At 48.6% G+C, this 23,572-nt stretch overlaps 7 protein-coding genes across 7 annotated transcripts; 1 reads left to right on the top strand and 6 right to left on the bottom strand.

The window, feature by feature from the left end:
• Window positions 1–1,285: 1,285 nt before the first annotated feature.
• Window positions 1,286–3,055, top strand: CTRU02_210095 (major facilitator superfamily transporter; the record flags this gene model as incomplete). Its single annotated transcript, XM_036720915.1, has 4 exons — window positions 1,286–1,495; window positions 1,625–1,898; window positions 1,957–2,741; window positions 2,801–3,055. 4 exons carry the CDS (start codon window positions 1,286–1,288, stop codon window positions 3,053–3,055), a joined length of 1,524 nt encoding a protein of 507 aa, XP_036587755.1.
• A 2,235-nt stretch (window positions 3,056–5,290) lies between these two features.
• Window positions 5,291–6,102, bottom strand: CTRU02_210094 (uncharacterized protein; the record flags this gene model as incomplete). The annotated part of the gene is made up of 2 exons (XM_036720914.1): window positions 5,291–5,647; window positions 5,719–6,102. The coding sequence occupies 2 exons, from the start codon at window positions 6,100–6,102 to the stop codon at window positions 5,291–5,293; spliced, it is 741 nt and encodes a 246-aa protein (XP_036587754.1).
• Window positions 6,103–7,561: 1,459 nt separating this feature from the next.
• CTRU02_210093 (SnoaL-like polyketide cyclase) lies at window positions 7,562–8,593 on the bottom strand (the record flags this gene model as incomplete). The annotated part of the gene is made up of 1 exon (XM_036720913.1): window positions 7,562–8,593. The coding sequence occupies one exon, from the start codon at window positions 8,591–8,593 to the stop codon at window positions 7,562–7,564; it is 1,032 nt and encodes a 343-aa protein (XP_036587753.1).
• A 716-nt stretch (window positions 8,594–9,309) lies between these two features.
• Window positions 9,310–10,466, bottom strand: CTRU02_210092 (glycoside hydrolase family 61 protein; the record flags this gene model as incomplete). Its single annotated transcript, XM_036720912.1, has 4 exons — window positions 9,310–9,332; window positions 9,474–9,731; window positions 9,962–10,321; window positions 10,409–10,466. The coding sequence occupies 4 exons, from the start codon at window positions 10,464–10,466 to the stop codon at window positions 9,310–9,312; spliced, it is 699 nt and encodes a 232-aa protein (XP_036587752.1).
• A 1,143-nt stretch (window positions 10,467–11,609) lies between these two features.
• Window positions 11,610–13,730, bottom strand: CTRU02_210091 (ipa protein; the record flags this gene model as incomplete). Its single annotated transcript, XM_036720911.1, has 1 exon — window positions 11,610–13,730. The coding sequence occupies one exon, from the start codon at window positions 13,728–13,730 to the stop codon at window positions 11,610–11,612; it is 2,121 nt and encodes a 706-aa protein (XP_036587751.1).
• Window positions 13,731–15,657: 1,927 nt separating this feature from the next.
• On the bottom strand, window positions 15,658–16,907 carry CTRU02_210090 (alkaline proteinase; the record flags this gene model as incomplete). Its single annotated transcript, XM_070205390.1, has 2 exons — window positions 15,658–16,538; window positions 16,571–16,907. 2 exons carry the CDS (start codon window positions 16,905–16,907, stop codon window positions 15,658–15,660), a joined length of 1,218 nt encoding a protein of 405 aa, XP_070061038.1.
• A 3,145-nt stretch (window positions 16,908–20,052) lies between these two features.
• CTRU02_210089 (aromatic prenyltransferase) lies at window positions 20,053–21,450 on the bottom strand (the record flags this gene model as incomplete). The annotated part of the gene is made up of 2 exons (XM_036720909.1): window positions 20,053–20,155; window positions 20,219–21,450. The coding sequence occupies 2 exons, from the start codon at window positions 21,448–21,450 to the stop codon at window positions 20,053–20,055; spliced, it is 1,335 nt and encodes a 444-aa protein (XP_036587749.1).
• Between the last annotated feature and the right edge of the window lie 2,122 nt (window positions 21,451–23,572).

Genomic DNA, 23,572 nt, shown 5'->3' with positions numbered 1-23,572 from the left:
AGGTATATTGCAAGAGACCATGCCGTGATAACCGAATATTCTATTGAGCTGTAAGTACATGGATCATTCCAGACCGAGGACATTTCTCGTCTCGGGATTTCCCCGATGTATTCAACAGGCTAAGGTAACTCATAAAATATTCAACGCCACGTTCCGGGACTTCCATAGGTTTGACCCACGTCCATTGTTTGAACTAGTTCGTTTCCAAACCGGTAATGTCAAACACAACACTTCTCTCTATCAACCTACGCCATGGCGCGATGATGGAGCATCCCGGAGAACAAACTCCTCTCGCAGCATCCTATCGTTCACGTTGCTGCTCTTTCTTCCGCATGATACAGTACCCACATGAAAGGCACGCTTCCTACCTAAGGTATCAAAGTTTTCTCGTAGAGTAAATGGCAGTTCAGAGACGACGTGGCCGTCAACGGTTATCTTTTGTGTCCTTGGATGATGAACACACATATTGCTTTCCTTCCAGAAAAAAACCGCGCCTGAGGCGAGTGGGAGTGTATAGCACCGTATGAGGGTAAGTGAAAGCGAAATTTGTAGAGAAACCTCTTTACGGATTACTACATCTTTCACGGTTACATGCCCAGCCCATGGGCATACCTCCCGAGTTGCCAACTCGGGTCCGAGGAACCTGCCTTGGCGCTGGTCTATGCCCAGCAATGATGCGGCATACCCAAGACCAATCTGCAGGATTAATGACATCCAATCCAATAATTGCCCTCACTCCCCTGCCAAGAGGTTGGATCGCTCTGGGAGATCCAGGCTGTGAGAAACAAGTACATGTTTTGCTGGGACGCTTTCATAGTTTAAAACAGTTTACATCTTCATAAAACATATCTCTTCAAGACCCCATAGATCAGAAACCTGCTAAACACTGTTTCCTTAGCCAACATGAACTATCCATCCTTGCTCGGGTTTAAGCCGAGATTGCACTGAAGCCTTTCACCATCGACTCGGCTTTGCGGTGGAGCGAAAACCTCCCCGGACCACTCCCATCCCCATGCGGGGTAGGATTTAGCAGCAACCTTTGTGGAGGCCAAATGCCCGCAAGAGACCCGCGTGTAAGTCGGGGTATTGGGGATGTGCTGCCACTAGCGGAGAGACATGAATAAGGGGTTGTCGTCTTTGTCCGGGGCAAGTCCACTGTCAACGACGACAACCCATGTATAAAAAGGCCATAGCCCTCGTCGACTACTGTGATATGAACTCTATATACACTCAATCTGTTCTCTGATCAAGCAATTACCCGCAGCTCTTTCTGCAGATTGCCGTCATGGAGCCTGAAAAAGTTGCCGAGCCCAAGGTCGACGGGACGGTCGACATGATCGAGACCAAAGAAGCACTCAGCCAGAACCGCTTGGCTCCTGCGCAACTCATGTCCAAAGAGGAATTTGAGGCTGCGGAGAAGCAGCTAAAGCGGAAGCTTGACATGAGATTGCTTGCTTGCGTGTGGTTGATTTTCGTTCTCAACTACCTGGATAGAGTAAGTCACCTTCTTCTTTCAACTTCTTTCAACGATACCTATAACTCCCCAACAAGCCCAGAGGCTGGAAACACTGCACCATTTCAGTTGATCAAGATTAAGTTGATGCTAACTGTGAGATGATGGTAGAATAACATCGCCGCTGCCAAAGTAGCCGGCATGGCCGAGACTCTCCACCTCTCCGCAAACCAATACGCCACGGCCGTTGCAATTCTTTTTGTTGGCTATGTCCTCATGCAGATCCCATCCAACGTCTTCCTGGCCAACCTAAGGCCGTCGATATATCTCCCCAGCTGCATGGCCATGTGGGGTCTCCTCTCAACCCTGACCGGCGTTGCTCACAACGCGGCCGGCCTCTACGCCCTACGATTCTTCCTGGGGTTTGTCGAGGCTGCATTCTATCGTGAGCCACCACAACACAGCCTTCGCCTACTTACATCGTAAGACTGACATCTACTCAGCCGGAGCTCTCTTCCTCATCTCCTCCTGGTACCGACGATCCGAAATGGGTTTGCGAAGCGCTGTTCTCTTTTCCGCAACTCAACTGGGCAGCGCCTTCAGCGGGCTCATCGGAGCCGGCATCAAGGAGGGCCTCGAAGGTGCCCGCGGACTGGAGTCGTGGAGGTGGCTCTTCCTCATCGAAGGCTCCATCACCATCTTCGTCGCCATCTGCTCCGCCTTCGTCCTTCCCGACTGGCCCTCAACAACCCGGTGGCTCACCCCGACAGAGCGCGCCGTCGCCGAGTGGCGACTCATTCAAGACGCCGGCCAAGTCGACGAGGACGAGGAGAAGTGGAGCTACGGCTTCAAGCTCGCGTTCCAGGACTGGCGGATCTACATCTTCGCGGCCATGTTCTTCTGTCTCCAGGTTGCTGCCGCCACCTCCAACTTCTTCCCTTCCGTGGTACAGACCCTGGGCTACAACCGCGTGGTCACTCTCCTCCTCACAGCGCCGCCGTATATCCTGGGTCTCATCATCTCCGTCGTCAACAACTGGTCCGCCGACCGCCTTAACAACTCGTCCTTCCACGTCATGTGGCCGCTGGCGCTGGCCATTGTAGGATTCGTCGTGGCAGCCGCAACGCTGCAGGTCGGCCCACGGTACTTCGCGATGATGCTCATGGTAGGCGGTGGCCACGGAGCGAATGCAGTCGTGCTCGCGTGGGCGCAGAAGACGATGCTGCGGCCTAGAATCAAGCGCGCCGCAGCTGTGGCGTTCGTAAATGCTTTTGGAAACATCTCACAGGTCCGTTGACGTTTGTCCCAGAGCTTTCTTAGTATCAACGCTGACAAACCCCCCGCTAGGTCTGGACGTCTTACTTGTACCCGGACACGGATAAGCCGCGCTATGTGCTGGCCATGTCGGTCAACTCCGGTTTTGCGCTGGGAACAATTATTTTGGCATTAGTGATGCGGGTGATCCTTCAACGCGCCAACAAGAAGCTCGACTCGGGAGCGGATGTGGCCGAGGTCATGAAGGGAGAGTCGCAAGCTCAAGTGGTGGGTATCTCGGAAGAGGATCGCCAGGCAAATAGGGCACGCTTCCGTTATGTCACTTAAGAGAAAGTTGTGCACGACGAGCGCTTGTCGATGAAATGACACGCCTGGCAGTGAGAGGGATCCTTGTCGGACATAGGAAGTTGCAAACAGCCTAGATAAAGTATGTAAGATGCTCTGTTACACACCTTCCTAAGTAAACCTAGTCTATGACAAGAGTCGCGAATATTCATTATAAGAAAGTTGGAACTTTTGTAAGAGGGTCAACCATGCCTTCTCTGATCCATGATGTAAATCCGCCATGACGCGTGCGACGCGTGCGTGAGTGTTAGGCCAAGACCACTAAGGAAAAAAGACGCTTGAGAACATTATCTTCCGGTCAAACCACTTGAAGCTGGTGTTTAAAGTCTTTTTCCATAATCCAGCGAATCCATTATCTAAGCCAATGATGAAATTCTACACAAGAGTCGCGGTCTATCCATCTCCATCGCCCAACATGCCCTGTAGGGTTCAAGTCAAATATTACGTGATGATTCATTCTGGCGAGGTCAAGAAATCATGTGCCGGAGGTAGGGAGAAACTGCGGCTGGGGAGGGTTTTAGCGGAATTGCTCCAACGCTCCCTGCAGATGGATGTGCGCGTGCCACGCAGCTGTAGGGACATATGCACGCCAATGCCCAGGACAGCTGCGTATATAGAAGAGCCCCTTGAATCAAATGGGAAAAGGAGGATACCGGTTCTCCGCGGACTGCTAGAGTTGGAACGGGATACTAACACTCTGCCCTGCTGCAAGTGACGGTCGGAGACTGATGTGTCTGAGGAAGACTACACAGCTACAGTTTACAATGTGTCAGGTGAACATGGATGAGTGCAAATTGGGGCCTCTGACCATACAAATGTGACGTTACGTACCAAAAGTTCAAAAAGCCTAGAGCTTCTGTCAAGTCTGGAGTAGCACTACCAGGGGCAACTCAGCCCTGAACATTCCAGACCTGGGCTGGTAGGCCTAGATTCTAGTTCACTTGAGCATTGTTAACCTCGAGTTAGTTTAGCGCCGATTCGACGAGCCCCCTGAAAATTCCACGCTACTTCGGGCGCAGACAGGGTTCACGCAGGGCATACCAACGTGTCGCACCTGCGTCCCAGCCTCCACTGGGCTGCATTCAGACCACCTGAGGTGATGATAAATGATCTGATAGATGTTCTCACGACCTTTTCCTCTCACCATGTATCGATACGAGAGGGACCGCAGATTGAAGAGCCATAAACTTTTAAAGGCTGTTCGGCTCACGTACAGATCATCTTCTGTTTATATCCTTGCTTGAAATGTCAGTGAGATGAAGCCGGATAAATCTGCCAAATTCAATACTTACATCAAAGGAATTAAATCGATGTCAGGCTACTTGAAATATTACTGAGTTGCCCTTCTATATGAAATTGTAAAAAGAAAATTCATATAGATTAAAAGAAGAAAGTACCACTAAGTTGTAGTTTAGGTTGGGAACTGCGGGAGCCTGGCGTTGGAGAAATACTGAGTTGTCTACTACCTACATATTCACAGTTCATTTTCTTGAAAAAGCAGACGATAAAAAAAAAGAACACATTGTCATACCACATGCTGTACATATTGCATTTCTGAAATGTTTGAAACCTTCAAAGTCAAGGTTTCTGACGGATATTTACAGAGAAGCTAATCATAGAAAATGAACACCGACCGAAACGCCTCAGGTGCCCCTCAGTCTAGCAGTATTCGCATAGGCACTCTGGCCTGGGTATACAAAAAGAGCTTTGAAAATGACGAATAACAAAGTAAATGTGCCTGTAACCCCGTTGTAAAACTCATTTCTATGAACAAAGGTTCATCTCGACCAGCGTCCATCAATAACAATAGTAGAAAACATGGTTGATGTCGAAGCTGATGCGGGAGCACTAAATAATTAGAGGGCACTTCTCTAAGATACCCCAGAGGCACGAGCTGGGGGATCTTCTAACGCAATGATTGTGAGATGGAATTGTAAGAGGTTCAATTCCGGCGGCGTGTTCGTTGGTAATGCTTGAGTCCTGGGAGCCTGACTTGAAAACGAGTCACTGCCCGTTGTGGATAATGAAATAACTGGTGCTACTGTAGGTGAGGCGGTGGTCAGTGATTGGGTGTCCCTACTGATTAAGGATGTGAATGAACTAGGCCGTGTCATGGATATTGGTAGCGTGTCGAACGATGATGATGTTGATTCACTACGAAATATGACAGCGGTGTTCGGGTTTGAGGCAGTAGAAGTTGAAATTCGACCAGTAGAACTAGCCAAATGGGATGCCGTAGTTTGCTGACCAGTCGTTGTATCCACAGTAGATGAAACATGACTTCTTGATGTCGTACTTGAGATGGACCCTGCTGCTGAGACCGTCAGAGCGGTTGAAGTTGACAGCGTACGGGAAGATGAGACCAGAGTAAAAAGGGACCATGTCCATAGGGATGATGATGATGTTATTGAGTTTGAAGACGAGATTTGGCTGGAAGAAGACGAAGTGCTTGAAGGACCGGAGAACAAGGTCGTGGTAGACGAAGAACCCGAGGAATATGTGCTCAACGAGGATTTGGTGCTCGATGAGGAGACGGAGTATGTAGAAGTCGCAGTTGTTGAGGTTATTGTAACGCTTGGTGTGACAGTAGTGGTCCGTGAAGTGGTGGATGCAATTGCGGATGAAATGGCAAACCCAATGCGAACATACAAGTTGTAGTAGAGTTCGCTACCGCTACCACCGCCACAGGCAGCGGCGGGGTTAGCAGCACAGGGTATGTTGCAGTCGGTTTCAACTGGGAACTTCACAATCCGGATGCCATCATTGTTAAGAACAGTTGGACTGCAGTAGCAAATATCACCCCTGAGAGCCGCCGCTATAGCTCCGTTGAGCACGTTGCACTGATACTGGCAGGTCGCTGGCGCGTTGGTACCGGTGTTGTTGTATCGTGTGCCATTTCCAAATGCTTCCTGAAAATTTTCAACCCAGCCGCAGAGGGCATACGCCATACCCCAAGCCGAGAACTCATCTTGGGCAACAACCCTGGTGGCCAGATGAACGATTGCAAGAAGATGGAGCCGAATCCACATTCTCATCAGCCTATTTGAGTTTATCACGGCCGGTAAAGGTGTTTGTGGGGTGAGCGAGTAAGAGCATTAGGATTGGAAGCGAAGTGAGAAAAAAGAGAACAGTGAAAGCTTGCGCCAAGCAAGTACTCGCGGGTGCGTGAGAGAAGGGTATAATAATAAGCGAATCGGCCTTTGCTCGTTTAAAGATTGGATCAGAAAGGGTTCAGACGCGATGAGGACTAAAGCGGCGAGCACGTGGCCAACAATAGACGCTCTTCAACGCGGTCAATGACCAGAACCTTGAACACGCCTCGGAATGAGTATGTTACCCCTGAAAATAAGACCGCTAGAGGGTGAGACATGTACCACCTCGAATGAGACGGTCTGTACAATGCCAAAGCGTGCCAAGGGAGATAAGATCAGAGCATACATGCCGCCCCCTGGCTTAGCCCTACTTATTCGGGTTCCGAGCACTTATATTCTGGTGCAATGGGCGCTGCTATTCTCGCTCTCTAGGGAGAAACTCGGGAAATTCCGTTAGAATTCCTCGTCTCGACACAGAATTCATGTGGACCTGATTGTTTGTCAGGGGCAGATGTCTAAATGCGAAACTCTCGGGACGAATGACCAGGCAATTCACGTATTCGGGTGAATTTGGAAAAAGAAAAGGAGTAGCCAGTCAAAGACGGACCGAGGAAAACTTTTCGTCTCTTGGTTACGGTCCGAAAGATTATCAACTGTGCTTAGAACTGAATAAAGTCCAGACATAAATGGCCCTCCCAGGACCGTGCCTGACTATCGTCTACCATAGCACTGCCGTGAAGGTTTTCATTGGCGTCTCGTTGTTCAGGTAAAGTACATCTGCAAATAGGAATGTCCGCCTCGCCAAGGCTTGCAGCATTGATCCAAAAAGCCTTGACAACAGATTTTACAGCCAATTAATAGAGAGCTGTTTAAACCAGTGGCAGAATATAGTGAACAGGACAAGTGACTTGGTCCAAAGGAGGGCACCGATGCGCAGGTAGGGGGACACCAATGTGTCGAAATATTTAATGGGAAAGATATCTTTCAAATTCTGAGGTAGTAGGTGGTGATCTCAATATACTTCAAGAGGTAAATCCAGGGAAAGGTGTTGTTGTTAAGGTGTATGAAAAAGACAGGTTTCAAAAGTTAATTTTGAGACCATGCCTGCTGTTAACGGGGGAGAATTGGCTTTTATAATGCTTAGTTTCTCAGCGCATAATGGACGTCGCAAAAGCTGATCTTGAAGTACATAAATTACAATTGGTATATAAAAAGCAATGCAAAAAAAGAATACTAGCACATTTTCCATCGCGCGCTCGACATAACATGGGATAGCTATACCAGAAAAATTTCATATGTCCTAGCGTGACAACGCCGTGCCCCTGCCCATTTTCCGGTCTCAGTATCCCAATGATAAAACATGACAATGCCCAATTATAAACAAAAGGAACCAATTTTAGTTGATTCCCAGCATGGATGATTTCCTTCGATCGGCCTTAGCCTCCAGTTGTCGCCTGAACGAATCAAGCTCCATCGTAGCCCATACTACTGCAATCTTGCCTTTATCAAAGCGGTACATGCAATGCTCGTGGAACTTGACGCTCTTGCCGTTCGGTCGAACGCCGGCAAACTCAGAGATTGGCGTTCCCGTAATTTCCAACCGCGCCGCAACCTGCTGAGTGTCCTCGTCAACCAGCAACTCCTGGATCTCGAAATGGAGACCCGAAATCGCTTCGTGACTCTGCTCCATAATGCGGCCGTAGTTTTCCACGGAAAAAGGTCTGTTGTTGTGCCGTACCTCCTTCCTGCATAGCTTTGGGAATTCGCTACCAGTGGTTCGGTTGTTAATGCTCGCAACGTAGGCGCGGTACAGAGCCTGAAGATCGACAGGCTCATCTGGCATTTTGCGCGTCAAAAACTTTGGTGTAGTCGCTGCCGTAGGGTTTTGCGCGCGGATGCCATCGTTATCCTGCAAGGTTACGATCCTCGATATCTTGCCCTTCTCATCGAACCACACGTAGCACTGCTCATCGAACTCGAAAGACTTGCCGACAGGGTCAACATAAACCATGGCCTCCACCAAAGTCATCCTGTTGATGTATCGCGCGGCGACGGCCTGCGCTTTCTTATCGACCAGCATCGTGTCGATCTTAATCTTGAACCCCGCGAGACCCTCGGTTCGAGACCTCAAACGGGAAATGTGGTCTTCGCGCGTTTGAGTGTGGCCATTGCGCAGGATGTTATCGGCGAGATGGTTACCAATGACATCCCATTTGCAGTTGTTCAAGCAGTCGATGTACTCGCGAAGACGAGCGCCGATATCGACCTGGATCCCTTTTCCATCCCCGTTCCACCGTCTACCTGGACTGTGACTCTTGCGGATCGGGCTCAGGCTCTTATTCTGGGTGATGTTTGCAGGCGGAGGCGCGAGCATAGCCTCATGGGCGAAGCATGGTGCTTCTGATTCTTGCATTGTTACTGTAGTCATTTTCATTATTGGAGTGAGATATGACTTTTTCTCAAAAGAACAATATAATGTGTGGTAATTATATGGATTGGAAAGGAATACAATATTTATGAAGATCGGCCTTGATAGCTGTAGGCCGACTTTTAGAGACTTGGGGAGTTTGAGACTGAGGCTATCAAGAAGGACAACAACAAAATCAGGGGTCGATTGATATATGAATAAAGTCTGAGACCATATTACTTCAACATGACTACACCAAAAATAGCCTCTCGACACACAGATGTTATATGATACTTGGGGGGAGCAACATGCCATAATCGGCAGCGAATGTAGCCACGGATAATCGAAAAAACGCGAGGAATCGGCGAGTCTTGCGCCACGTCCAAACGTGGATGACGTACAATTCCCCGCTAATCCTGACATCAGTCGATCACCGTGGCGTGCCCAAAATCAGATCCTTAACCGCCAAGCGGGCCGCGCGGGCCTCCCAACCAAGGAAAATTCTCACCTTAAATCAGCGATGCGCACTCGACCACTGACAAGTTTAGGAGGAAATGGTCCGCCACGCCGAGAACCCGGCCTACTCCCGCCTTTTTTTTGATGCCTGATATCTGGGAGTCCGGGGTCGGAGATGTGTCCCGCCACTGATTGAAGGTTGCTGAATCATTTGCACAGACTGCTTTGCTGGCGGATGAACGGTACCTGTAACGGGAAGTGGAGTCCGGCTCCGGTTTTTTTTAACAGGTGATCGGAGCCGGGCCTGGATGGCACGGATGGTCAGCATATGTTGAATTCCGGGACCGAAAGACAGAGCTTCAAAGGGTAGGAGTGAGACCCCCAAAACAGGGCAACACATGAGAAAAGCGAGAAAATCAGTTTAGGAATATTGTAAACTGTTTACCTGGGTTGGTATAACTAGTCGGTGTAGGCCAGTACGGTTGGAAGAGAATGCCCGGGTCTGTGGACTTGTAAGCTCCGGGGAACGACACCCCGGACGGGTTAGTGTTCCCGCCACCTGACAGCGAGATTTGAGCGCAGGCGACATAGAACTGCGCTCCGCCCTCAGTCGCGGCTCCGTGCAGGGCCAGGTGTTCAACGCGGAGGAGATACTCCCCGGATGCAAGACAAGTAGGGATCTTGGCTGAAAGAGCCGGAGCATCTGTGACATGGACGTCAGTGGAACGAAGCTGAATCAGCCCTACGACTCACGACTCAAAAGAAAAAAAAAAAAAAAAACTCCCCACAAATTATGAAGAATGATCTTCTTTTTTTCGAAACCTTTGTCTTCCCTCCCGAAAAAACCCTTCTTTCACGACCCAGTATTCCCTCCAGAATTCTTTTTGATTCTGGAGCTTCCTGGAGAAATGACCTGGAAAATTGGATACTCACTGAACGAGGCCCACTGCAACCCACTGCTCGTAATCGTCGGCCTCTCGTGGTAGATTTTGAACCAGACTGCCCCGCTGCCGTCCCACGTCGCCGCAGTTTGACCCGCCGGCACCTTGGCCATGTAAAAACTCGCAGGCCCGGGGTGCCCAACGATGCTGTTTGACGCGAACCCGATAGTCGAGCCTGCCGTTACCGGGAGGGTTGTGACAGTGCCTCTATCCTTGGCCTCGGCTTCGTAGCAACGGATTTGCGTCGATGATACGCCGTCGGTGGGGCCGTTGGACCAAAAGTTGAGAGTCTTGCGCACGTGCTGCCATTCAGGATAGGTTGTGCCGCCGTAAATCAACCGGCCGAAGGTGTCTGCGGAAGAGCTAAGCTTAGTATCTGTCATGTTACTGAAAGCGGATGCGATGGAGTTCCTTCTTCAGTTGAGAGCGAGTTGCTTACAGTGAGCTTCGACTGAGGCTGCAGCTAGCGCAGCAACAATAGTAGCAGAGAACTTCATTGTTAATTCTGGATTGGATGTATCTGTTTTTGTCTTGTCTTTATGACTTGAGCTGGAATTTGAACATTTCGCAAATCTCAATTGAGAGCTCAACAATGGTTTAAATATCCCAGAAGCAACAACCAACTACTCAGATACTTCGCGGTCGAGTCTTTAGTCTTCCTTCAGTCGAAAAGCGATATTAGTTTAATTTAAAAGGCAGTAAGCTCCCCCGCGAAACGGTGAAAAAATCGGCTTACATTCCACGAATCTCCGTTGCCGAACCCTGCCGCGCCCGGAGACCAGCCTCCGAGGTAGACAACAAAGCTCTCGTGGTTTCAAGCCAACATCTGCCAAGGCCATTAGGACTACCGCCTGACAGCTTCAAATCGGGGTAGATCAAATGAAAAATGAAACCCATCCCTTTCATTCCTCGGTCTTGTGTCGGCAGTTCTGCCATGGTGTGTTGCATTTTGCAAGCTTGTATGCCGCTTCCCCGACAAATACTTGCCAGCTATGAGTTGAGCTATCGCTGGGTCATGGCTGATAGGTTGGTTTCCTTGGCCACCTTCCGTTCAGAGAGTAGTTTCAGAGGGCAAAACGACCTCCAGATTCCTTCACGTGGCTGACGAGAAATTGAAGTTACACAATAGCAGATTGTGGGACGTCTAGCCAAGCATCTAGAAGAGGTCAAAGTCTTTCCAACACCTCTTTCTTGCAACAACAACAAGGTTTGGAAAGTTGTTTGTGGTAACTTTCAAATGATGTACTTTCCATTTTCCACCTATTGCTGCTGCGGCGATTGACATGGGCCTGGTTTCGAATCAGCTGGTGTACCATCTTGGCTGGGCAATTCCTCTATTATCTTTTTCAGTACAGTAAATCGTTGAGGACGCTTATGAAACACACTCAAATATGTCTGCGATGGTGAAGATGAGCTCAATGCAGAGTTTGTGGGCCGAGGTGGAGGTCCAGGGTTCCCGAAGATCAACCAGCAGTGCCTAAGTTTGTCTGCCTTGGATGTTGTGACAGCTACGCAAAGCAATAAGCTTGTTCTCAATTAATAACTACTAAGGTGATGAGTTCAGATGAAGTCAGTATCACAAGCATCGTGGCGGCCGATACATAACCTTTCAACAGCAAGTCCGCAGTAAAGAGGTAAAATCAAGCCACTTCAAAAGTCTCCTCATTCCACCCATAAGACCTGTTCAACCGTTGCGCAATGATGAGTGATAGGTATCCTTCAATCTGAGACTTATGTGGGCGGTGCACTGTAAAAGGCTTCCTGATAGCCATGGTCTCGGGCGGAAGGAAGGTGAAGACTGAGCCGTACTTGGGAATAACTGAAAACCCCAAATCTGCCATGGCACCCTCAAACGCCGCCCAACTAACCGAGCGCCGAGACTCAGATTTTCTGAAAATTGCCGTAAAGACGTCGGCAGTTGCAGAGCTGACCTTAAACTTCTGCGCCGGGGATGGAGCTTCTTTAGAAATAGGTGCCTTGACTGCAGGACTAATTTCGTAGGTGGATGAGTTAGATGGTCGAGTTTTCTCCTTCATTTTGCGCTGCTCAACCAGCTTCTGCCGTGGTTCTGGCGCAGTGGCTGGAAGGGGCGTCCATTCTTTGTCTTTATTCCCCGCCTCAGCTTTAGCCTCGTCGTTTTGGCTTTGAAGAGAAGAAAGACAGTCATTGATCAGATCTTGATACAAGAAGCCAATCTTAGTGCCAGTTTTCTCGATAATGAATGTATCGAGAGCCTTGAGGGCGCCTTCAGCCATGCCTGGCTCCAAGAGGTTGCCAATAGGAATTGCGAAATCGCCAAGGTCGAGATCCTTTTTGAGCTGATTTAACTCGCCTTCCAACTCCTGGTGCTGGGAAATGAAAAGCTGTCTCTTTTTTCGAGAAACGGAAGGCACAGTGATAGCCGTATTCATGTCCTGGATGAAGCCAACAATAGCAGCCAGGTTGCAGAGAGACTCAAACTCGCCTTCAGAGAGTTTCTCTCTCTCGGTTGGGTGCGTATGATGAAGCGCGCCCAGTTTCTGCGCCCATTCAACCGCCTGGGCGGCGTTGGTGCCTGCGTGACACAGACGGAGGATGTAGTGAAGTTGAGGATCGCTCCTTGTAAAGCTGTCAGGTTTGGCTTTCATAGTGAGACGGGCGTTTCCGGCCTTGTCGAAGGTGTTGGAAATTCTTTTGAACAAATTCGAGTTCTTCGCAACATGCCGCTTAAGGAGAGATTGGGCCCGAGTGAACTCGAAATTGCAAATGTTGGTGATCTCTTGAAGAATAAGACTTCGGTAACTCTTATCCGACCCCGGGCTCTCAAGACGGAGCAAGAGTTGTTCGATGTACGCCCAAATTGCAGCACCACTCACCGCGTTGTGAACTGCATCGAGAACGGCGCCGCTGATGTATCTATCGGTGTACTGGGGAAGGCGTCGGCCTAGCTCATCGGCGACGAGCTCTGGACGACTAAAAAACCAGTGGTTGACATCATGGGCAAGAACGACAGGCTCTGAAGACACCAAAGCGAGGTAGCCCTCCAGCAAGGTCTTTTGGTCGCGGGCGCTGGCGACGAGATCAGAGAGAGTCAACTGGGTCGGAGCATCTTGGATTTTCAGCTTAGAGAATGCAGCTGTAGTTCCGTCAGCGGGTTTCTTCTTAGCCTGCTGCGGTTTTCGTGTCTTTGACCCTTCTTCCAAGATATCTTCGATGATGATGTTGAGGTTTTGGAGAGTGTGCGTCTGCCTTATTAAAACCAACTCTCCGGTTTCCTGGGGAATGATGTATTTCATCTGCATTGCTTTCTCAAAGCCTGACATCGCCGATGGATCATTGGCCTTGTATGAATTGCCATACTCGTCAACAGACAGGAAGAATGACCAGCAGTTCTTGAAGGGTTCGGTCATGTGCAGGTTTTTGGTTCGTATCATCTTCTCGATGAACTGAAGATCTCCGAGGGTAGTAGATGTCCCCAAATACTGTTCCATCAGGTCATTTTCAGTGCGGTAACGAAACAATTCCATGAGATGATCAGAATCAGGCTCCGTCAAATCTCGGAGGTTCCACTCAGGAATGAACTTGTAGACGTTTCCAAGAGACCTGTCCATAGAGTGCTTCAGCACCTGGCCGTCTATATCACCTGCCCTGATGCATTTCGTTCGCTGCTGTTTGTCGAAAGAATGCCAATATTTCTCAATTGTAGGCCCATGTTTTCTGAATTTCCGTACAAGATCCGTGTGGAGCTCCTTGACCATACCTCCGCTCGAAGGTTCTTGCATTTTATCGCGTTTCTGGTTCTTGACTGACAATTCTCTGCTTGCTGCTTGGAACAAAACATGAACAGTGTGTTTTCCGTTGGTGACTGCTGCTTTCGCTTGTAATCGTTGTCGAGTTTTCCAGCTGATGTCAATCAAAAGACCACAAACGAGATTTTGACCATAGGGAGAGAACGAGAGAAAACGTGAGGATGCGGGGTTACCTTAGTTTGGCCTGTTGTTTCGATTGCCTCCATTCGGAAACCACCATCATGTGATGTGACTTCAAGTGAAAAGTAGCGACCAGTTCGTCTAAGCTTGGCATCGGCTCAGGCACCGGCAGATAAGGTACACCAGGCAACCAGGACTTAATAATTATCGTCCTTCTGATTAAGGTAGGTAGCTTAGAGAGGAGTCGTACCGTTTACACCTATCCAGTGGTAGTCTCGTTAGGCCTGGGTGGCTTACAAAAATTTGGCAAAGTGCTGCCATTCTTCTCTAGTGACCTCGTGTCGTATACTGGCTCTGGTCTCCCAGTTGACTTTAAGATCCAGAGCTCTATCAATGGCAACAGGTAGGGTGATTCGATCACTGTAAACAATTGCCTTGGCGCTCGCTCTGGAGAAATCTAGATAGTTGCTTTTGCATGGAAGTTTGAAGTCCCATGCATCCGCGTTCAGGGTTCGAAAGTCGGTGGCGTCGAAGCCTCGTCGGCATACCGCATTCAGCTTGCAGAGTTGCAGGGGTATGAGTATATGAGCATGCTCTGGATTCAAGGCGCCCTCGTGATGGGTAAGCTTATATTTTCTGCTTTCATAGTCCTACAATCGGCATTCTCCATAGCCGGCAGCTGAAGAAATTTGGATTTGGCCTTACTTGACTACCTACACAATACGACAAGCTCTACTCAGTCTTGCCATCCCTGTTGGTCTCGAAGCGGTATCTGATAAGAAAAGGGTATCATTTCCTGAAAAAAGGGCCCAGTTTACTGTTTAAGATGATGATGGTCTCTAAAAGCCATCTTATATGAATAAACCATAATGCTACGTATAGTGAAGCCAAAATATGAGTGGCATTCCTGCAGAGCGTTTGTGGGGGCTAGCCACAGAACAGTTCCAGAACCACGACAACAAAGAGGACTCAAGTTATCCGCAAGCATGATTGAATCAATAAAGAGATATGCTTCTTAGTCAGCCACTAGGCTCGGCAAATAACCTACTATGGAAATAACAGTTATTAAAATGGTTTATTTGCTAACCGTTTTCACCTTTTGTTGCATCTTTCCGGTTTACCTTCCCATTTATGTTCTATATATTCCTGTACTGGTTGTAATTCGGCTGCGCTGAGCACCATTAAAGACGCAATAATTACTACAAGAGCTAATATAAAGTATTATGGGATCAGGGGAGTTTACACACTTTGTTTTCATCCCAGCCAGCCGGATAGAGCTAAACTCATTTTGGTATTTTACCATCCCTCATACCAAGCCCATGTGGCACCCCAAGCGCGCTGTGCCTGGGCTTCGTGAATCCCAAAATCATCGTCATCTCACCGCAGATTTTCATAAGCGTCACGTTGGAAAAGGACTTCAAAATTAATTGCACCGAGTTTTTGAGGTATCAAATATATTCTAGATCTATGAAATATGTCCCACAGTGTCCTAAGAATAACAACACGCGAACCTAAGACCTAACTGCCGAAGGTTGTGAAAGATTTGATGTTTCATTCAGTCATTACAAAGAAATAGTGCCAGCACTAACCCGAAAAAAGAGAGAGTATGTTCCCGGAATATGTTCCCTTTGTGGACAAACCACATAGCAGTTGAGGTAAATGTACTTTCAGCTGCCAAGGTCCAAGGGGCGTTATGGACAAATCGTCTCCCCATCATGCTGCCCCCAGCTGGAATTTCACCAACCCCGACATGCATTCGCCGCAGGGTGTAATGACCTGCTTAAGCACCGTTGCCGTTGTAGGCGATCAGGTTCGGGCTGCCGTTGAGGTTACCGCTGACCTTGTTGGGGGTACCAAGAGCCTTGATGCGGGCAATGATAGACGCCGGGGTGGTCAGGCCCTCAACAGATTGGAGGTAGTTGACGAGGCCAGCGACGTGGGGAGAGGCCATGGAAGTGCCTGAGAGGGTGTTGGTCGCCGTGAAGCCGCCGATCCAGGTCGAGAGGATGGCGACACCAGGAGCAAAGATGTCGAGGTTCGGGCCGAAGTTGGAGAACGAGGCAATAACCCAAGAGCTGTCAATAGCGCCCACCGTGATAGCGTTGGCAGCATTGGCGGGAGAGACGTTGGCGGCGTTTTGGCCCTCGTTACCGGCAGCAACAACAGTGACGACGCCAGCGTTGTAGGCCGCGTCTACAGCGACGGCCCAGACGGGAGAAGAAGGGCCACCAAGTGACATGTTGATGACGGACTTGTTCTGGCGGCCTTTATTGATGATATCGTTGACAGCCCAGTTGTAACCATCGAGAATGATGGAGGTGGCGGCGGAGTTGCCAGCAAAGACCTTGACGGAGATCAAGCTGGTCTTCTTGGCGACTCCGTAGGTGTTGGAACCGATGGTTCCAGCAACATGGGTACCGTGGCCGAGAGTATCGATGTGAAGCCCGCCGGCGGCGTTGTAGCCCAAAGAGGCACGGCCGCCGAAGTTGAAGTGAAGGGTGTTAATTCCAGAGTCGACGACGTAGGCAAAGGTGCCGGTGCCTCCGACGTCGTTGTAAACGTAAGAGGTAGAACCGGGGGCACGATGAGAAACGGTGCCTAGGCCCCAAGGCGCGCCGTTCTGAGTCGTGATGGCAGAGAGTGTCCAGAGCTGATCTCGTTCTACGGCAGCAACCTAGGAGCTTGTTAGTGATGATGTTTCCGTCGAGGTTGTGAAGCTAGACATACAAGAGGGTTGGCCTTGATAAGCTCAATGGTGACATCGTCAAACTTTCCAGCGTAGCCGCGGAATCTGCTGAAAGAAAACGCTCGCTCAGTGCCTCCGAACAGGAGCTTATCAAGACTGCGGGAGTGGACCTGGTCTACCCAGTCCAGGTGGATGTCAAGGTCAAGGGCACCTATGCCCTCTTTGAGGGTGATGATCCAGCTGTTAGGGACGGTCTGAACTGTGAAGTCGGCACGCTTCTCCGTGGGAGCAGCGAAGCCAATGGTAGCCGCTGCGAGCAGGGCGAAGCGCTTGAACCCAACCATGTTGATGAATGATAGATTGAGACGTTGGGGTTGAAATGAGTGTGTAGTCTTAAGAAGATGAGTGTGGATACTGAATGTAATATCAACTATCGCCGGCTCTTGTGGAATACTTTATACATGTGGCTCGTTCATTTTCGATGCATGCAATAACATCTTGAAGGTTTCATGTTGTCTAAAAGCGGATTGGGCTCAGAATTCGCCGAGAATGCTGACCTTTGTTAGTATCAGCTAGGCGTATTGTTTGGTTCTGGTCCATCCTTTGAGAATTTGTACGTACCATTTTAAACCCCCCCCCCCCAATTCCCACCCACTGTCGCAAATTTCGGGTCAATAAAAGAATGCTGTGGGACTCAATATTCTAGCCGCAAGGTCACATCTTGTTTGAACGAGTGCGACGAAGCTATGAGGCGGTGTGAAAGGGTGAAGCATAGCGCGAATAGCGCCAGGTGATGACATCAACCAGCATCCCCAAAAGCTTGCTTACCCACTTCAGAAGGAGAAGCTGACAGTTTATGGTACTTTTGATGGAGCATGGTAGATCAGAGAGGCATTTTGGCACATAACTGGCTCTGTGATAGAGCCGCCAGATGGCCGCGTAGGAACTCTTAGTCAGGTAGCAGCTGAAATTGGATACACGTAGACTGTTGCAGCGCCAGACGACACTACCGGCACTTTTGATGAGTCTGGTCGGAAGCCCAATAGCGACAGAAAAAAAGGCAGCTAGGCCAAATCCGGTGAACCAAGACTATGGCTCGGCAGGCGTTGGAACCGGAGTATTGGAATTTTGACAGACTATGTACATACCAGTAGCCATGAAAGTCTCACAGCAGAAACAGAAGCACTTGACAAAGACGCCACCTCATTCTGAAAATCGGAACGTGTCCGGTGGCCGACATCCTGGGCTACGCGGCAGCGCCAAGTGCTCCTCATGGGTTTAAAAAAAAAGATCGTCTCCCACTATAATGTTAAACTCTTGTTAGTTGCCTCGAACTGAAGGCGTCATGACATAACTGACACAAAGATGGCAATAGCCTTAGAGTATGCGGGGTCGGGGGCTAGTAGATAGCATTCACATCCTTTGGCTGGCTGTTGTTTTCTCTCCGACCAAGTGTATCTCCACCTTATCTTGTTAAAGTAATATCGCGTGCTTCTCTGTTGTATCTAACAGCCCAGGCATGTGATACACGATGCCGCGGACCATGATTAATAGTTGTTCTTTAGATTGAGTTCTACGGTGGAACAGAAGAACGATCTCACGCTAGCTTTCCCCGCCAAAGATTCGCCATGGTGTGTAGTGGTAGACGATGATCGAGGACTAATGAGACATTGGAAGATATCGGAGGGGCTTGCTGAACTCGCTAAATTGAAGATGAGGGGTCGTTGGTGTATAAAGGCGATTGAAGCGCGGATGGCGGTCGCGGCTGACTGAAGTGCCGCAACGCCACATTAAGATGTTAAACATGGTGGTATAGATGTTCACGGACTGAATCATGGTTTAAGACTTGGAAGTGAAGAGATTGGCCACAGATACTCGTTGGTTAAGATCGATCGGATTGTCTGGCTGTGTACTTGGAGACTCATGTGAGTGGAATTCAAAATTGATGAGTGTCTCAATACTGTAAATGTAACTATGACCTAAACTGGATAAATTGTCTTCACCAAGATCGCTAGTCCTTAAGTGTAGCGACTGGGATCTTTTCATCTTGATTATCTGAAAATACAGGTTCAGACAAGCCCGTTAAGCTTTGATTAATGTCTTGAGGTTGTTGAAGAGACGAACACCAAGCGATGGAAGATGACAGCAGATCTTCCACGCCGACGGCAATGAAGGCTTCAACCTCCCGCACTGAGTTTCTTCCATTTTTCAATTTCTTCATCCTCACTTTCAAATTGTCTTTATGGTAACCAAACGGACTTCATCAGATCTCCGCGGATGTTGGCCTCTGCCGGAAAGCGGATGAATTGAAAATTAGATGTTAGTCTATTCACTCAATGAGATCTTAGCGCATCGGTTCCCCGCTCTTCGGGTCCCGGCGTTCATGAGAAAGAAGCCTAGGTACCTTTCCTGAAGGCTGGTACACTAAGCAGCAGGCTAAACCCACTGTTTTAGGGCCACCGCGAAGGTCTGAGTCAATTTTCAGCCACCTTTCTTTGGTTCCAGCTTGGGGCCCCCGTCTTCCTTTCTCTGGACTAGAAGGCACCACATGGTGTCGGGACCAAATAATGCCTTTCAAAGATGGAAAACAAAACTTCAAAAAGCATGAAACAGACAAAGCTCTCACATTGAATGAGATAATGAATATGGCCCAGTTGCTTATATCGGGACCAATTCCAATCCAACGGGACCACTCTATATTTCCCTGTCGGCAAGTGGGTTCGGTCAGAGCAAACCCAAACTCCGGATGGCCTGAGCTTTTACCGATACACGTACAAAGCCTCAGTTCCGACGATGTGCTGGCAGTAGCAAATACCTAGTTGGAACCGCCGATCTCCGGCCTTGATCTAGCTATTCCACCACAAACCAAATTCACCGGGCATGATCGTCGGTTTGAAGAGGGGACGAGACCTGAAGATATGATTTTTTTTCTTTTGCTTATGGTGATCCCCCGCTCTCCTCCTCTTGTAGTTCTGGATTACGATCGCACTCCCTCCCCAAATTGAAAGCTCTAGGTCACACTCAGGAACCTTTCATTCTTCTTTGTTTTCCCATGTAGAAAGTTAATGATCTTTGCTAAAATATCACCTGCACTCTGGACCCGTTCTGCGTGCTCCATTCAGATGTCCGCCACGCATCTTGCTGATGGAAACTGAGTTCTTATTTTGAATATTTGTACTTCTTCCATACTTATAGAATAAACACTTTCGTGTAATGATAACTTTCGGTTCAATCCCGAGAACCTCTTCGGTAGTGTAATGCAATAGGTACTTATTTACTCGAAAGCGAACTAATTGTAGTAAACTCTTTTCCCTTGTAGCGCCCGGCGTTCTTATAAGGATAGCCAAGTTTGGGCCAAATTTTGTAATAAACGTTTTATTTTTGAGTTTTCTAGCTGTATAACAACAGTTTGATAGCTTCAAATAAATAATTACTTCACAATGATATTGTAACGATTAACTAGATTCCCACAAAGTTGACCATGATAGTTCACTCCCAGAACCTTGGCCCAAGGTAGGTAGTAAGCTCCGCACCCTTTGCCGAGGAAATAATCGATATATGGGTATATAGACCTGTCTCTCTCTTGTCCTTACTTTTTTTAAGTGTTAGTATTAATGCGTATTTAATCGCTCAGGAATAGCAGGATAATACTTACAAGGCGGACTGGACAGCGGCTCCAATATCGTGATTCCCCTTCATCCCCAGCGTCTGGAGTATGCGCTGATAGCGGTCTATAATCCCGGCCTCATCATGCGCGTACTGCCAAGTGGACACGTACATTTTGATTTGTGGGATTGCCTTACCTGGCACTAGCGAAAAGGCGAAGCCGAGGCCGCAGTACCGGCTGTCTGGATCGTTCAGCGGTTTTTCCTGGCTGTCCATATTGGCCTGGGGTACGTCTTCCATGTTCATAAGCAGGGGCCAGACTGGTGGTAGAAACTCGGCGGAAGAAGGTGGAAGAAGGCCGCCCAGGGTGAGGACGTGGCGGGCCGAGGCGAGTGAGTTAAATTTTGTTTGGACGTATACCTTGACGCGAGGCTCCTTTTCGGGCGCCAGGCAGTCGATAGCAAGGAAACCAATGTCGATATTTTCGCCGTTGGAGTCGAGAAACGTTGTAAGCAGTTTCCATGCGGCTAACATGCCCTTGTCGCCATCGGCAAGTCTTAGTATGACGGAATCCGTAACGTCTAGCAGCTTCCGGCCCGTTGCAAGAGCTTTAAGTTGCGGGAATAGGTACGCCTTCATACCGATGACCGGTTTCCCATTCTCGTTTTTGTCAGATTCGAGATCAAACGAAACAAAAAAGGGATGCCGCGGTAGCGCACTAGCAGTACTACCACCGTTAGACTTCTTTCTAACTAAGCCTTCCTCCTCGGTAGTGAGGAAAACAGAGTCGATGAGACCATCCAGCCACAATCGGTCTGAATTACATGTTGATGCTAGGCTCTCTAATTTCTCGCGTATCTCTTTCTGCCCTAGGGGGTCATCGTCCGTAGTGTTTGGATCCAGCAGCGGCTGTACTGCAAACCGCACTTTAGGTGATTTAAAAGACGTGAAAGCGACGCTTGCTTCGTACACCCCGTGGTGGTGCGTCCCAAGGTATTGCAGCCTGTCAGCCGCGACAGGCGGCAACTTAAGGCAGGGGAATACAGCTTGACGCAAAAAGGCCAGATGGAAATTCTGTATCTCAGCTGGGTAGGAGCCCGTCCAGTGTAGAAGCGAGGCGAGACTGTCATGGATGGTGGAGAGCCATGAAGAGACGAGAGGGCTTGCTTTAGAAGGAATGCAGGGATCGGCTACGTTGGATATGTTCCTCTCTGTGGTGCCATGAGCGTCATGGACAGCAGTTGAGTGGTGATTTTCCACTGCAAGGTTGTCAACGTCCATAGTGAAATCCTGTCTGTGGAGCTAGTGCTTGTATTCGTGACGCCTATTTTGCTCTAATGGTTATTCTTTCTCTTTTGGGGTCTAATATATTCTGAGGTCCCCCTCAAAAGGTCACTTACGTTACTGCTGAAGGTATAAATGCATTGGATATCAAGACTCGTAAGTGATGCCTTTTTGACTTTCACTGCGTCATCATGGATAAAATACCTTTTTTTAGAAGTTAAATGATCTTTAGATAACCTTACTCTTTAGAAGCAAAGTACTTTTAGGAAGCGAGTACGAACACGGTGCGGGTGCAGGTAAGCTCAACTGACCAAGATGTTTGGGCAGTTGCTGGCGAGGGTGTAAGGTTGTCTCCTACATGTGAACCAATGCTGTCAAATGGGATCTCATTTTGATGTTATTCGTCCCGTCTTGAAATTATGGCATGACAGGTCTAAGATGCCCGGGCTCAAAGTCTAAAAAAAGGTTTCATGCGGTGAAGATAGGGGAAGGTAAGGTTTCGCTTAGGCTATCGTAGCGAACTCGTAGGATAATTGAGGTTTTATGGAGCGGCTTGCAAATACGGGCCCTTACTAGAAAGAGGAAGCCATACGGTAGAAGAGGATGAGATTGGGTAAATAATGTCTTCCCGCCAACGCGTTCCACCCCTCCCGCACGGGTTCAGTCTGGCTCGGTCGTGTCGGCCTTTAGGTTTAGACGCTGTAAGTTGTCTCCGTCCCGATGAGGTAAGAGTTATGGAAATAAGAAACAGAGTGACTGGAGAGGAGAATCCCGACACGGTAAAAAGCATGCATAATCTTGCATTTACTTGGAAATATCAAGAACGAAGGGAAGATGCAACGCAACTGCCATAGGAATGCGTTCGCCAAAAAGAGTGTGTCCTTGGCGTGGACCATTTAGACACCATGTCGTCTGCCTCAGCTCTGTCAGACTGGAAACTAGAGCTCATGGAAAATGTGTATGAAGAATTAGTTACATGATGTCCTTGAATCTCTCATACTCCTGTACAGCCATGGAAAGTTGCAAAAAACATCAACGTAGAATTCCCCAGTAGGACTTGTGAAGAACAAGCGTAATCTACCAAGCCTCATCAGCCACGCCTCCACAATACCACTAGGAAATGTTTGAACTCAAATATTTGGCGAAATCCATTACGCCTTTACTGTAGTAATCGCAGGGTGTCTTGGGGTACCAAAAGCGTGGTGCTAGGACGCGAACACACACATTAATAGTATAATCTGAATCAGGATATCGATAAGGGCCGCACCGCTGTCAGGATCTTACTCCGCCCGAAGGGCCCAAGCACCGCGCTATTGTGCTCTAGTCAATAGACACCTTCTCTTACTCATGTTCGTCTACCAAGTCTTCCAAGATTGAGCTAACCACTAGAAGTCCCTACATTGACGCCCAGGATGGTATATTTGAGAGGACCGACAGTTAGTTTAACGTCTTCAACATCTCGAGCGGCAACGCGAAGTCACTCCAAATACCCTAGATGGTCAAGGTGATAATAGCGTAAGTGAGGCATTCGCAGCAGCCATGAGCAAAGCCTCATTTCCCAAGGTCTGACGAGTCAGGAATTACCCTAGTGCATCCCCATTGGCTGTCGTCAGGCGCTACTCAGAAGCGTCACTTGCTAAGAGAAGTAGGTAAGTCTCAAGTGATGTTTCCAAAGTATGCATGTTGGACGAACTTGGCGGATTAGCCGCGCATTACCGCTTCCAGGTTACAGTATCCTTCTTCTCGGCTTACATGACACATTTCTTCGCGGCGTGGGCAACTAGCTTACTTCATGCTGCATGTTAATCGTAGCCCACCGTAGAAGGTCTTTTCCATTGATGACTTGTAAAAGCTTGGCATTTTACTGTTCTAGTTGTCATTAAATAATACTGAAGCATCGCTGCAGTTGTGTTCACAAAGATGTTAATCTGAGTAAACCAGCCGTACCCAGCTCCGCTTTGCGAAAAAGAAGACGCAGAAATGTAGCTGTGAATTGTCTATACTTGCAATCAACCATATTAAGGTTTTTTTAATCGATTGTCTCACATGATCTGGAGTGTCAGCCGCAATATACTTGTAGTACCGTGATGAGCACCGTGGCTCAGGGCCACATTGCTCG

Source organism: Colletotrichum truncatum (genome assembly GCF_014235925.2).
Source record: "Colletotrichum truncatum strain CMES1059 chromosome Unknown Contig_0006, whole genome shotgun sequence".
NCBI lineage: Eukaryota > Fungi > Ascomycota > Sordariomycetes > Glomerellales > Glomerellaceae > Colletotrichum > Colletotrichum truncatum.
The sequence above is the reverse complement of the archived record's forward strand: the minus strand, read 5'-3'. Positions and strand labels throughout refer to the sequence as shown.